The sequence below is a fragment of the Rhinoderma darwinii genome, chromosome 4 (assembly GCF_050947455.1).
Source record: "Rhinoderma darwinii isolate aRhiDar2 chromosome 4, aRhiDar2.hap1, whole genome shotgun sequence".
NCBI lineage: Eukaryota > Metazoa > Chordata > Amphibia > Anura > Rhinodermatidae > Rhinoderma > Rhinoderma darwinii.
In genome coordinates, this window is record NC_134690.1 from 265,841,024 (window position 1) to 265,853,235 (window position 12,212).

At 44.8% G+C, this 12,212-nt stretch overlaps 1 protein-coding gene across 4 annotated transcripts in view; it reads left to right on the plus strand.

Moving 5' to 3' along the window:
• LYST (lysosomal trafficking regulator) overlaps positions 1-12,212 on the plus strand; it is a 342,444-nt gene that overhangs the window by 55,918 nt on the left and 274,314 nt on the right. For all 4 annotated transcript variants that reach the window (XM_075862446.1, XM_075862448.1, XM_075862447.1 and 1 more), the window contains exon 3: positions 2,104-2,293. In XM_075862446.1, the coding sequence (XP_075718561.1) occupies positions 2,111-2,293 (183 nt within the window). In that variant the 5' untranslated portion in view covers positions 2,104-2,110. The remainder of the gene's footprint in view (positions 1-2,103; positions 2,294-12,212) is intronic.

Here is a 12,212-nt window from a genome sequence, read left to right on the forward strand (position 1 = left end):
CTGGCCTGTGTTTTGCACACAACAGTAGAGGAGGCAGCCCCTTCCAGGGCAGGCAAGGGAGGGCTTTGAGAGTCCTCCACCACAGAGTTATCAGAGGAATGTTTAAACTCCCTGGTTAGGGATAGACCTCTCCCCTTTTTCCTGCCACCTCCCAAATGAAATCCAGTATGTCACTGGATGTTAATAGTAGTTTTCCAGCGAACGAGCATGCTATTTATATTCCAAGATGCAGACAAACAGAATACACTATAAGCTTCCGTTCGTTCTCCACAACTTCACCCTTTCGGTAACGTTGGTGCTTAAAGTGTAAGAAGAGACCCAGTATGTGGTAGAGCATATAGCCTGGAGTTCAAGATGGCGCCGTATGGTGGGAAGACGGCCAGACCACCATGTCACAGCACCGCCGGCCTTTGTTGACCGCCGGGGAGAACAGCGGGGATCTGGAGTGCAGGAGAGACAGGTAAGTTACCTCTGCGCTGCTCCCGCACGTGCACGACTAACTTCACTCCAGGCCCGCCTGTTCCGCCGAGTCCCCGTTCCAGGCCCGGAGAGGCGCCCTCAAGCGTGATTTACTTAAATAGGCTCTGTTACCACATTATAAGTGCCCTATATTGTACATTATGCGATCGGCGCTGTAATGTAGATTACAGCAGTTCGTACTGGAGTATAACTCGGGGGCCACAGTCTGTGGATATCTATATCTTAGGGGCCACAAGTATTATAAGAGTATGAACCCCCATACATATCTTTTTATACTAGTAGCAAATCAGCGGCCACACACAGTTTCCATTCTATCATGCTGTAGAGCTTCTAAGCGGTCACAGACTGGGGATGTTCACACCTCAGTGGCCACCACTCCCACTGCCTTATTACAATACTAGGCTCCCCCAGTGCCTTACAATCTTCGCCCTCTGCCCTGTTAGGGGCCCCTGTTATCAACCTTCCCTCCCCCAGGGTGCTCAGTACTCACTGGCAGCTTGGGGCAGAAAAAGTGATGCCCTGACACTTCTGAGACACCATTTTGCTTCTCCACCCACTCCACTTGTCACTTCAGTCCTCCCAGCAGCAGCGAATTAGCTGAGAGAATGCCGATCCCAACCAGAGGGGTTCCGGCAGGTGGCTCCTAATGATGTTAGACAGATGCACACAATAGAGCATTACTGTCCCAGCACCTAACTGACGCCATTAGGAGCCGCCTGGCAGTCCAGCGCTGGCGTCACAGTATGAGAGTTTAAAGAAGTACATAGTAAAGTTTTGAGAACCTCTCCATATGTACTTATTTTACCTCTCATACTGTCCTCTCGCTCAAAGTGAATTTAGCTTCATGCTTAATAATGGCATCAAACTGATTTCAAAGCGTTCAGAATGCTTTACAGGCGTCAATGACACCTTTTAGAGCCGTTATTACGACTTCTGCTTATGGGTCCTCAGCTAGCACGTCTATTAAATCGTACCCGCACAACAGTAGTTAGCTAGTATTCTACCTGTAATGGATTGGCTAGCAAAATCATCACAAGCTCAAACTTTTTGAGCAGTTGTGGGAGCCGTTTAACCATATGGTATCAAAAGCCAATCAGACTTGTGGGAAGAGCTTTCAAAAGCATGGGTTGACACTTCTGCAGGTCACACGGACGCATGTATTTCAAAGGGGCTGTTCACACGGCTGCTTCAATAGACCGTGTGAAGGGTCCGTTGAAAAATAGAACATGTCCTATTTTCTTCCGATTTCACGGATCCTTCCATAGACTCAGGTCTGTAGGGATCTGTAAAAATGGGTCCCGCACGGGTGAAACTCGGACATGAAAAACAGTCATTTTTCACGTCCGAGTTTTCCCACGTTCGTGTGAATAAGGCCTTACAGTTACAATCAGAGGAAATCTTTGAGTAGTAAGGAACTTCATCCTGTGGCCTGCAGTTGTAATTCATTTAATCTGATAAATTGTGCAATGAAAAGTCTCCATGTAGCCCTGGCTTTATACTTTGCAATGAAGCTGCCTTCTTTTATTGCAACTTTGTGCTGTAATGTATTAGTGTGCTGCATATGGTATGCAAACTGCAGTGTTTGTTATGGTATTTAATGTTTTGATATATATTTTTTTCCAGATTCATCATGAATGCTTACTGCAATGACATTGCTAGAGAATTTCTGTCTGACGTTAATAAACTTTGTAGTGGAGATGGGGAGATTAAGGATGATGAAGAGGAAGAAAGCAATATGGCAGCTCTTGTGGAATACTTAATGAATGGTCGTGGACATTTGCTACTTGCCACACTCAATAAAACTGTTGATCAGGTACGTTCTAAGCCACGGCACATAAAAAATGTCTCCTTTTTGGTGTGTCTTCTTAAAATATATATATATTTTTTTCCCTTTTTCCTTTACAGACTTGACCTATTCCAGTATGTTATTTTTGTTTGTTTGATTTCTTTATAAAAAAAAATGTTCTCTTCCTTTTTTTCTTTAACTTTATGACTTTTTTTTTTTGTCTGCTATTGTGTTAATTGTATATGCCTAGTACACTGTTGTCTTCCACTAGACAGACTATGAAACCAGGAACCTACTCCCAACATTCTAATATGTTCTTTTCAGGCTTCTGCAATTCCTGGACATGGGCAAAGTCATGTTGAATTTAGGTTGGTTATTGGAGACCTGTACTGGTATCTGCATGGGAACTCATAGTATATATACTACCTTGGCTCCTGATACCAAGACTAGTGTGCACAGTATATTTTATAACCGAGTACTGTCGTTTTCCAGTGGTTTATACACTGCCCGTGCTGTTCACTACATACTGCAGTGTTCCTCAACCAGGCTACCACATGTCGCTTCCGGCCCCTGCAATCTGACTGTTGGCAGCTGTTGTTTAATTTTATGCGCTAGTGGCTCTGGAGATGTCATATCGTACCTATAATTTGGTGCTAGCGTCAATACCCTATCAATGGCAATTAAATGGGTTGTCCTGTCATGACAACCCATGTCCATATGCCCTATTCGGGAATCAGAACATCATATAAAGGAGGCTGCCCTGCTTGGGAACCCCCTTTATGTGCCATAACGGAGAGCTCCTGGTGTGACCTGGACGGCCATTCGTTTGAATAGCCCGCATGTAGTGCTACATTTTACCTGCAGCAGCCACTGGCCGTAGCTTTCCCCCATGATAACAGCTGCTCGCCGGGGGCGAGAAGACCTTCCTGCAGTGATCGCTTTCTTTTTTTTAAGTGGTTGTCTTCACGAGACAACCGCTTTAAAATTAGGGGAAAAAAAACACTGAGCTATACATATTATATTATTTATTTTTCTTTCCTTTTTACTATCCAGTGTAACTCAACATTATCGTGTTTTAAAGTGGCTGCAAATGGCTGGGGTCCTCTGGCATATACAAAGTCTAGACCTTGGTGACCTATCTGCAGATGCTATAATCGGAAATGATTGCCCATGATTAGTTTCTCACAAAGTAAATGTAGTGTACATTTACTCACCAATTTCGTGTTTCTAAGCATGTGATCGAAAACTAGCATTTACTAAGGTCCGACATACGGAGACTTATGTAGAAAGTCATATCTATCTAAAAAAACGTTACCGTAGTTCTCCAGCAGGTTTGCACACAAAGTTATATTGTAATAAAGAACTGCATAAATGTAGCATTTTGTATGTTTATAGTGATTCATTTTTTGCTGTTTGTGTGCATATATATATATATATATGTGTGTGTTTTCAATTGATATATTTACGTTCTACCTGGTCGTCTCAATGGCAGATTGCACTCAACGCCGCTGTTTCTCTATATATCCTGATGGTCCTGTAACTAGTTACATGACTGCCGGGATGCATGTAGTAGGAGGCTGATGCTGGGTCTAACTAGACCCAGCACAAGCCTAACAGTGGCAATAGTCACTATAAGGCCCTGTTCACACAGAGTTTTTTTTGCCGCAAAACTGGCCGACGTTGCCTCCTATTGATTTCAATGGGAGGTGGAGGTGTTTTTTTTGTTTTTTTTTTCCCCGCGAGCAAAAAAGTCGGAAAAAGAAGCGACATGCCCTATCTTGAGGTGTGTTCCGCCTCAAAAACCCCATTGAAATCAATGGGAGATGGAAATCAACTCGGTTTTTTTGCCACGATTTTTAGATGCGTTTTTCGGCAAAAAAACGCTTGCGGTTATTCCCTCTGTCTGTTGAAGAAGTGGCTAAAAAATGTCTCAAAAAATTCCAATGGGACAAAGCCATTAAAAAAATAACGGAGCTGATTTTTCCAGGCAGAATTTTCTGCCTGCAAAAATCTGTGTGAACATACCCTAAGGCCCTGTTCACATAGTTTTTTGACACGGAAACCGCTTTGGAAAACACGCCAAAACACGCGCCAAAAAACGGCTGATAACTACTCCCATTGATTTTCAATGTGTAAAACCGGCTCGCGGGAGGAAGCGACATGCCCTATCTTCGGGTGTTTACGTCTCTGATCTCCCATTGTCCTCAATGGGAGGCAGAGAAAGCGTTTTTGCCCGCGGCTCTCAAAAACGCGGCAAATGGTGTGCAGGCAGATCAAAATCTGCCTCAAAATTCCAGACGGAATATTGAGGCAGAATTTTCTGTGTGTACAGGGCCAAACAGGGCTGAGTCCCCTTTAACTGGGTACAGTGGAGAAGTATAGCTTAGACCTAAAATAAAATCCCCCAGTGGTCTTTTCTGACCTTTTTGAGGGTCAGACATTAAAATAAAAGTTAAAAACCAAAAATAAATAAAATCAATAAATACACATAAAAAAAAATAACTTATGGTAGACCATGACTAACACTAATAAGTCTATTTTAGGTAACACTAAACACATATTTTCTTAGCTATTTTAACTATATAAGCCTAAAAATTTATCAACCTTTCTACGCCAGTAAACTGGCAGAGAAAAGTCAGATAAGAAGCTAAATGTGTCAATTTGTGTTGTAAATTGTGGCTTGACTTATTTTTTACGCCACTTATGTCGAAGAGGAGCGTGACTTTCCAAAAGGGGAGTGGACCACAGCCTGATTAAAGTTGTTATTTTTTACACCAGAAAACTGGCATAAATCATAGTGGAAATATTCGCCAGCTCCTAGCTAGCTTAGATTTCACTCTATTGGTCGTAGCAAGGTAGAGGTCCATGCCGGCCCCGTACATTGCCCCTCCCCCAGAACCCACTAGTCGTACCCCCACCCCCACCCCATCAGACAATTTAAAAATATAAAAATGAAAGATAAAAAATTATGCTCAAATCACCACTCCTTTTCTCCCCTCTGGGACCCCTCAGGCCCCACATGCTGCAGCTCATACAGTGTACTGACGCCAGGTAGTATCAGGACGTATGTGATGAGTGCTGCGTCTCGTATAAGGCCCTGATGCTGCTCGGTGGCAGGACCTTGTATGAGCTGCAGTATGCTGAGGGGGACCCGGAAGTGAGAAGGTAAAGGTGAGGTTAGTATACTTGTTTATTATTATCAGGACTGAAACGCCAGTCTTCATAAATCTCCCCCTATGTTTGGGAAAACGGCAAGGAAAAAAAAAAAAAGGGAAAAAAAAAGTGTCCCGTCGCTAGCCAAAAAAATAAGTTATGGCTGTTAGACTAATGCGCTAAAAATGGCTAAATGGTCGGTGTCTCTGTCACCTTTACTTTATGTACTCGCCATGGAACAACTTGCTGTCGTCTAAAGGCGTAACACTGGCATACGGGGACTTACGGTAGGTCACGAGATGCTTAAATTGTCAGTTCATGCACATTATCTTCTACTCTATATTTCCTCACCAACTGTTAACATTACTAAGAGCACCAAATATTTCAATTTCTTCGAGAACAGTGATGCTATTACCAACAAATCGGAACTTAACAGCTCCCTCCCTCAGCTGCTGGTAACTTCCTTCAGTTCTTGCATCCAATACTTTTGCCCCGATGGCTCACTTCACTCTCACTGGCCTTTGTTTGAGGGTATAAACCGACAAGACTTCGCTTATTGGTACACATCAGGTGGAAACCGTATGGTAGAGTGCACTTGCTGGGTTATCACATTTACTACGCAGCTGCATTAGCTGCCTGTATCATGATTCATGTCATGGTGCAGAGGTTAAGATGTGGGTGTCTTTAGAGACTTCTATTGCCTCCCTTTCTCCTACCTCCACTTGCGACTCCTTCGTCCTCCCGCCCCAAGCCCAAATCAAGATCCTTTCTCATGAATGCATTATTGACGTTTAGTGATCTATTTTTTTACAAGCTGCATCTCACATCTAAACCTGGACCGTTTAACGCCGGTTTTTAGGAACGTTTTTGCTTCCTTGTGGATATGCGCAGATAGCCCGTCTGTTCTCAAATTCCCACGCACAACCATGTGCCACTTCTCAATGGTTACCCTACTCTGTCCTAGCTTCTGGTGGGGACTGGCTTCTTTATCAGCAGTTACATTTTTTTTTTATCACAAACACCTAATACACGCCTACATAGAGCACTTCTATTCTATGAGCAACTTTGTACCCAAAAGAATATGCCCTGTCTTCTTGATCTATGGACGGTTGAGGGATGAGATAAGTAAACCTGATACCCCATCCTCTTCTTTTTTTTTTTTTTTCTTATTGGGAAATTAGAACGTAACTTAGGTTGCACGGTGAAGGGATAGGATCTTTTTTTTTTTTCCTTATCAAAGAGTTTTATTTTGAAAATATACAAAACATAACAGCATACACATAGTTTCATAAATTTGCAAAATTCACACGCAGTGCAATATAACCACTTCAATATCGCATAAAATACACAAAGACTTAGAAACAACAGTAGGAGGTAACCTCCTAATCAGTAAGCAAAAACTAAATAAAAATGCAATGAGAATAACAATACCATAAGTGCAGCAAAGATAGTGCATTATTTAGGGAAGCCAGTCCCCACAGTTGGATAAAAATTATCGCATATAAGTGCACATTATACGTCAGACTAACACAGACACAAGACAACAAGGGGAAACACATACAGACCTAGCACGCAAAAGGTAGGCTTATATAGGTGTTCAAAAGAGGCCAGACCACACTGCCCAGGTGCGGACAAAGAGCTCAGCTTTACCCTGATCAGCAGACATCAACTCCTCCATCCTCATAATTCCGTTCACCTCCGTCACCCATTCCTTCAATGAAGGTACAGTGCTGGACTTCCAATGACGAGGAATCACTGTTCTTGCTGCGGTCAAAAAATGCCGAAAGACACTCTTTTTGAGGTGTGGGAGTGATCCAGGAACCATGAAAAGTAAGCCAATGGAGGCCGAAGTCTGAACCTCAGTATGAAAAAGTTTGTTACCAAGATCAAAATTTTTTTCCCAAAAGGGACGAAGCTTGGGACAATCCCACCAAACGTGCAGCATGGTTCCAGGAGCCTCCCCACACCTCCAGCACTCATCAGATACATCAGGGAATATCCTATGCAGCAAAGACGGACAGCGGTACCATCTGGTGAGAATCTTATAATTTTTTTCCTGGGCGAAGCACGAGGTCGGTAGCTTATGCGCCAGGAAGAAAGATGTGCCCCACTTCTCAGCAGAGTGTCGAGTCACCAATTCCTCATCCCATGCGGTAGTGAATGTCAGCTGAGAGTAATCGTATTTGGTTAGAAGGATCCCGTGTAAATAGGACAACACATGAGAGGGGGCAGTAGTCAACAACAAATAGTGCTCCAGAGGAGTCTTATCCTGCAGTAATACAAGACGGTCGCCCATGGAAGAAAGATAGGAGCGCAACTGAAAATAGGACCACCAAACCGGACGTCTCCCCGGGCAGGCCTCAGAGACAACAGACTGTGACAAGATTGTACCCTCAGGTGTAAGAGTCTTAGCCAAGAAACCACCGTCCTGTCTCTCCCAACAGAGGAATGTGTCCACACCCACCGCCGGAGGGAAGGAAGGATCATCAAAAAGAGGAGTTAGAGGACCTGGATGGTGAACAATGTCCATCGTAGCAATGATCCGCTCCCAGACTACAAGAAACTGACGTGTGAGGGAAGGCAGAGAAGATGAAGGTCGCTGAAGAGCAGACAACCAAGGCAGAGACGACAGTGCTAGGGGAGACATAGCCTTCTCAATGCGTACCCATTCCTTACCCGCACCTGAGCGGAACCAGTCTACCAAACGCATGAAGACCGCAGCTTGGTGGTAGCGTTTAAAATCCGGCAATCCTGCCCCCCCCCTCCACTTTCGGCCGACTAAGGACAGCAAAACGAACACGAGGCTTAGAGGAGCCCCAAACTAATTTTGTTATGGCCCTATGCAATGTTTGGAAGAAGCTCGTTGGAATTATGATAGCGACGGTTTGGAATATATATAGGAATTTGGGCAGAATGTCCATTTTAGCCGCGTTAATGCGCCCAAACCACGATATGCGGTTCCCACCATATGACATTAAATCCTTCAAGGTGCGCTGCAGAATGGGTGTGTAATTCAAAGCGAACAAATCCGACTGTTGTGTGGGAATATGCACCCCCAGATATTTTAGAGATTTAGATTGCCATTTGAACGGGAAAACACGAGCGAGATGGGTGGCTAGAGCAGTATCGAGAGATATATTCAATGCCTCCGATTTAGAATAGTTGACTTTAAAATTACTCAAATGACCAAATCGCTGAAATTCCCCAGTCAAAGATGGCAAGGAAACCATGGGAGTCGTAATGTACACAAGGAGATCATCGCGCCAACACAGACGCCATTAACATTAGGGTTGTTCCGCAGTGCCACTGCCAGGTGTTCCATGACCAAAACATAGAGTAAAGGTGAGAGTGGGCACCCCTGTCTCGTGCCATTAGTAATAGACAAAGAGTCAGACAATAACCCATTAACTCGAACCCGGGCCGTAGGCCCATGATATAATGCCATAATCCTATCCACCATAGTGGCGCCAAGGCCAACCTGTGTTAGGACACTGTGGAGAAACACCCAATGTACCCTGTCAAAAGCTTTTTCAGCATCGACCGAGAGTAAACACATCGGTATCTTATGGGATTGGCAGTATGATGTTAAAAGGAGGGTCTTGTTCGTGTTGTCCCGCGCTTCCCTACCACGCACAAACCCCACCTGGTCATCTGTGACCAGATCGTGTAAGAAAGGCGAGAGTCGAGAGGCCAGCAACTTCGCAATAATCTTAACGTCTACATTTATCAATGATATTGGTCGTAAATTTGCGCACAACGTCGGATCCTTGCCCGGTTTTGGTAAAAGGGTAATATGAGCCTCAAGAGACTGAGGTGCAAAGGGATACGAGGAAGACACAGAATTTAAAACTTTCGTCAAGAACGGAGCCAATTGATCCTTAAATGTCTTGTAGAATTTATTATTAAACCCATCGGGTCCCGGACTTTTGCCCAAGGGGGAGTCTCCAATAGCGCGCTCCACTTCCGTTTCCAAAAAATCTTCCTCAAGTCCCAAGACCTCCCCGTCCCCCAATGACGGCAACGCAGTGTCGTGCACATACCGGTCTATTTTATCCCGCAACGCATCCGCCTGCATATCCTGAAAATGGCCTTTAAGATTATATAATGCCGAGTAATACTGTCTGAAGCAATCAGTGATGCCCACCGGATCATGAACCTCACCGCCCGAGGGAGAAGTAATTTTAGGGATATATGACGCCTGGGTGCAGGGATGTAGTATCCGTGCCAGAGACCTGCCACATTTGTCTGCAAATTCGTAACGAATGTTTTCGCATCCGGTCCCTGAATCGAGCGTGTGACTGGTCTATCAGAGAACGCAAGGATTCTCTCGCTGTAGTAAGTTCCGCAAATATCTGTGAGGAAAGCACACGCTTATGACGGGATTCAAGGTCCCGTATCTGAGCAAGGAGCCGCGCAATGGCTACCCCTTTTTCCCGCTTCAAACGAGCCCCATGTTGGATCAGGACTCCCCTTACTACACACTTTAGCGCCTCCCACTGTAATGGTAATGGGGTGGTGTCATGTGTATGTACCTCAAAAAAACCGGTTAGCGAGTCCTTAAGTGCTGACACACACACTGAGTCACGCAATAAATTATCGTTAAGTTTCCAAGATTGGAAATTGGGTACCGAACTAGGAAACGTGAGTGTGAGAAATACAGGGGCATGATCCGACCAAACCATAGGGCCCACCTCAGAGGTAGGATGCCAGGTAAGCAAATGGTGGCTAATAAGAAAGGCGTCCAGCCTACTGTACATATTGTGTAGTGGGGAGAAGTAAGTATATTCTCTTACCTGAGGATGCAGAATCCTCCACACGTCAATCAATTGCATGGAATGCATCACAGTTTTCAAGGTTCCCAAGTGGGACTTCGGAACCGCAGACCTGCCCGAGGAGGTGTCAAGCCTGGAATCGAACGTCAGGTTAAAATCACCGCCCACAATCAAAACTCCCTCCATGAACTCCTCCAATTTCCGCAAATACCCACAGCACACTCGCGCCTGATCCTGATTGGGGAGGTACACATTAGCCAAGGTGAACAGCTTATTCCGAATGGACAGTTTAAGAAACACATACCGACCACCCGGGTCAACCAGGACGTCTACCAGTTTATGAGAGAGTGACTTGTGAATACATATACTAGCGCCCTTGGACTTGGATTCCGGGTTGGCACTGTGGAACCAGACTGGATAATAACGATTTGTAAACTGTGGGGTGTGGCCCACCTGAAAATGAGTCTCCTGTAAAAACAGGATATTTACACGCTCTTTGTGCATGTTGTACAATATCTGCGATCGTTTTTCCGGGACATTAAGCCCTCTAGCATTAAAGGTACAGACTTTCAACTGTGCCATCTCCAACGCACGTAGGTCTAGCAAGTCAAGAAATGTGCTACCACAATGAAGAGAAGGACAAGACAGACAAGGAAGGGAGACACGACAACAAGGACAAACAAGCGGGTGAAACAATCACCCACTCCTTGATCTAATCAAGGAGAAACAATCCAATATACACCGGATATAACCAGTGAGACCCTAAGAGGAGAAGTGTCAGGACAAGGTCTAGCCAGCGCCCCGAACCCCCCAACCCAGCAATTTTTATATAGCAAATAACGATATAACAAAAGAAAGGAAAACCAAGGCACTTAGTGTGATACCCAAAAATAATTAAATAAGAATATACATTGTTAGTAGGGCCCTAAAGAAACCCCAGCAGAGAACACCCCTGAATACATTCATTGTCAGCATAAATGTACACATAGGTTAGCAATAAAGAAAAATAATAAAAATAAACATTCACGATTGTGGCGTATTAACAGCAATCAACCGACAACATTAGCCACCAGGTCTCCAACAGCAATCACCTAAAACATAATGCAGACCCACACAGCAATGACCACATGAAGCTCCGAATATAATTGCCTCAGCTGATGAACACAATAACCATTGTAATTAGGCTCCGACAGCAGGCTGCAATTAGGAGACATTAAAAGGGCATCACATCGGCTCCGCATGACGACCATCATGACGCCTCATAGGAGAAGCAGGAGAACGACCTCGCCTGCGTGGACGCGGCGGCGGGATGGGAACATAAGGCCAATCAGGGAGAGAGACTCTAGGCAAACGGAGAGCAGCGCAGAAATCCGGAATATCCCCCGGGTCACAAACACTCAGCAGTGCCCCGTCCCTGCGAACCTGCAACTGAAAGGGGTGACCCCAGGAATAGGAGATCTCATGTTCTCTCAAGACATCCAGCAAAGGACGTAGCACTCGGCGCTTGTCCAGAGTCATCCTGGACAAATCAGACAGCAGCTGGATCTTGACTCCCTGTAATAAAACCTCGCCCTTATTCCGTGCCTTCCTCATAATCTGCTCCTTAAGAGAAAAGAAATGGACACGGCATAGCACATCTCTAGGCCTATCAGGATCCGGGTTACGCGGTCCTAGAGTCCTGTGTGCTCTATCCAGCTCCAGAGGATCATCAGCAGGGCGCCCGAGTAATGAATTAAACAGAGACTGTAAAGCAGGGATGAGTTGACCCGGAGAGATATCCTCAGGGATGCCCCGAAGCCGAATATTATTACGGCGATTCCGATTCTCATGATCCTCAGCAAGGTTAAATAATGCGTGAATCTGATGAGAGTGTTGATCCAATCGGTCGGCATGAGAAACGTGTTGCTGTGTAATACCGGAAACATCGCTTTCCATCCGCTGTACTTGATCGGACAATTGAGATAAATTGGTAGTAAGAGACTGTATCTCTGATTTATACGTCGTCTCAAGACTGTTTACAT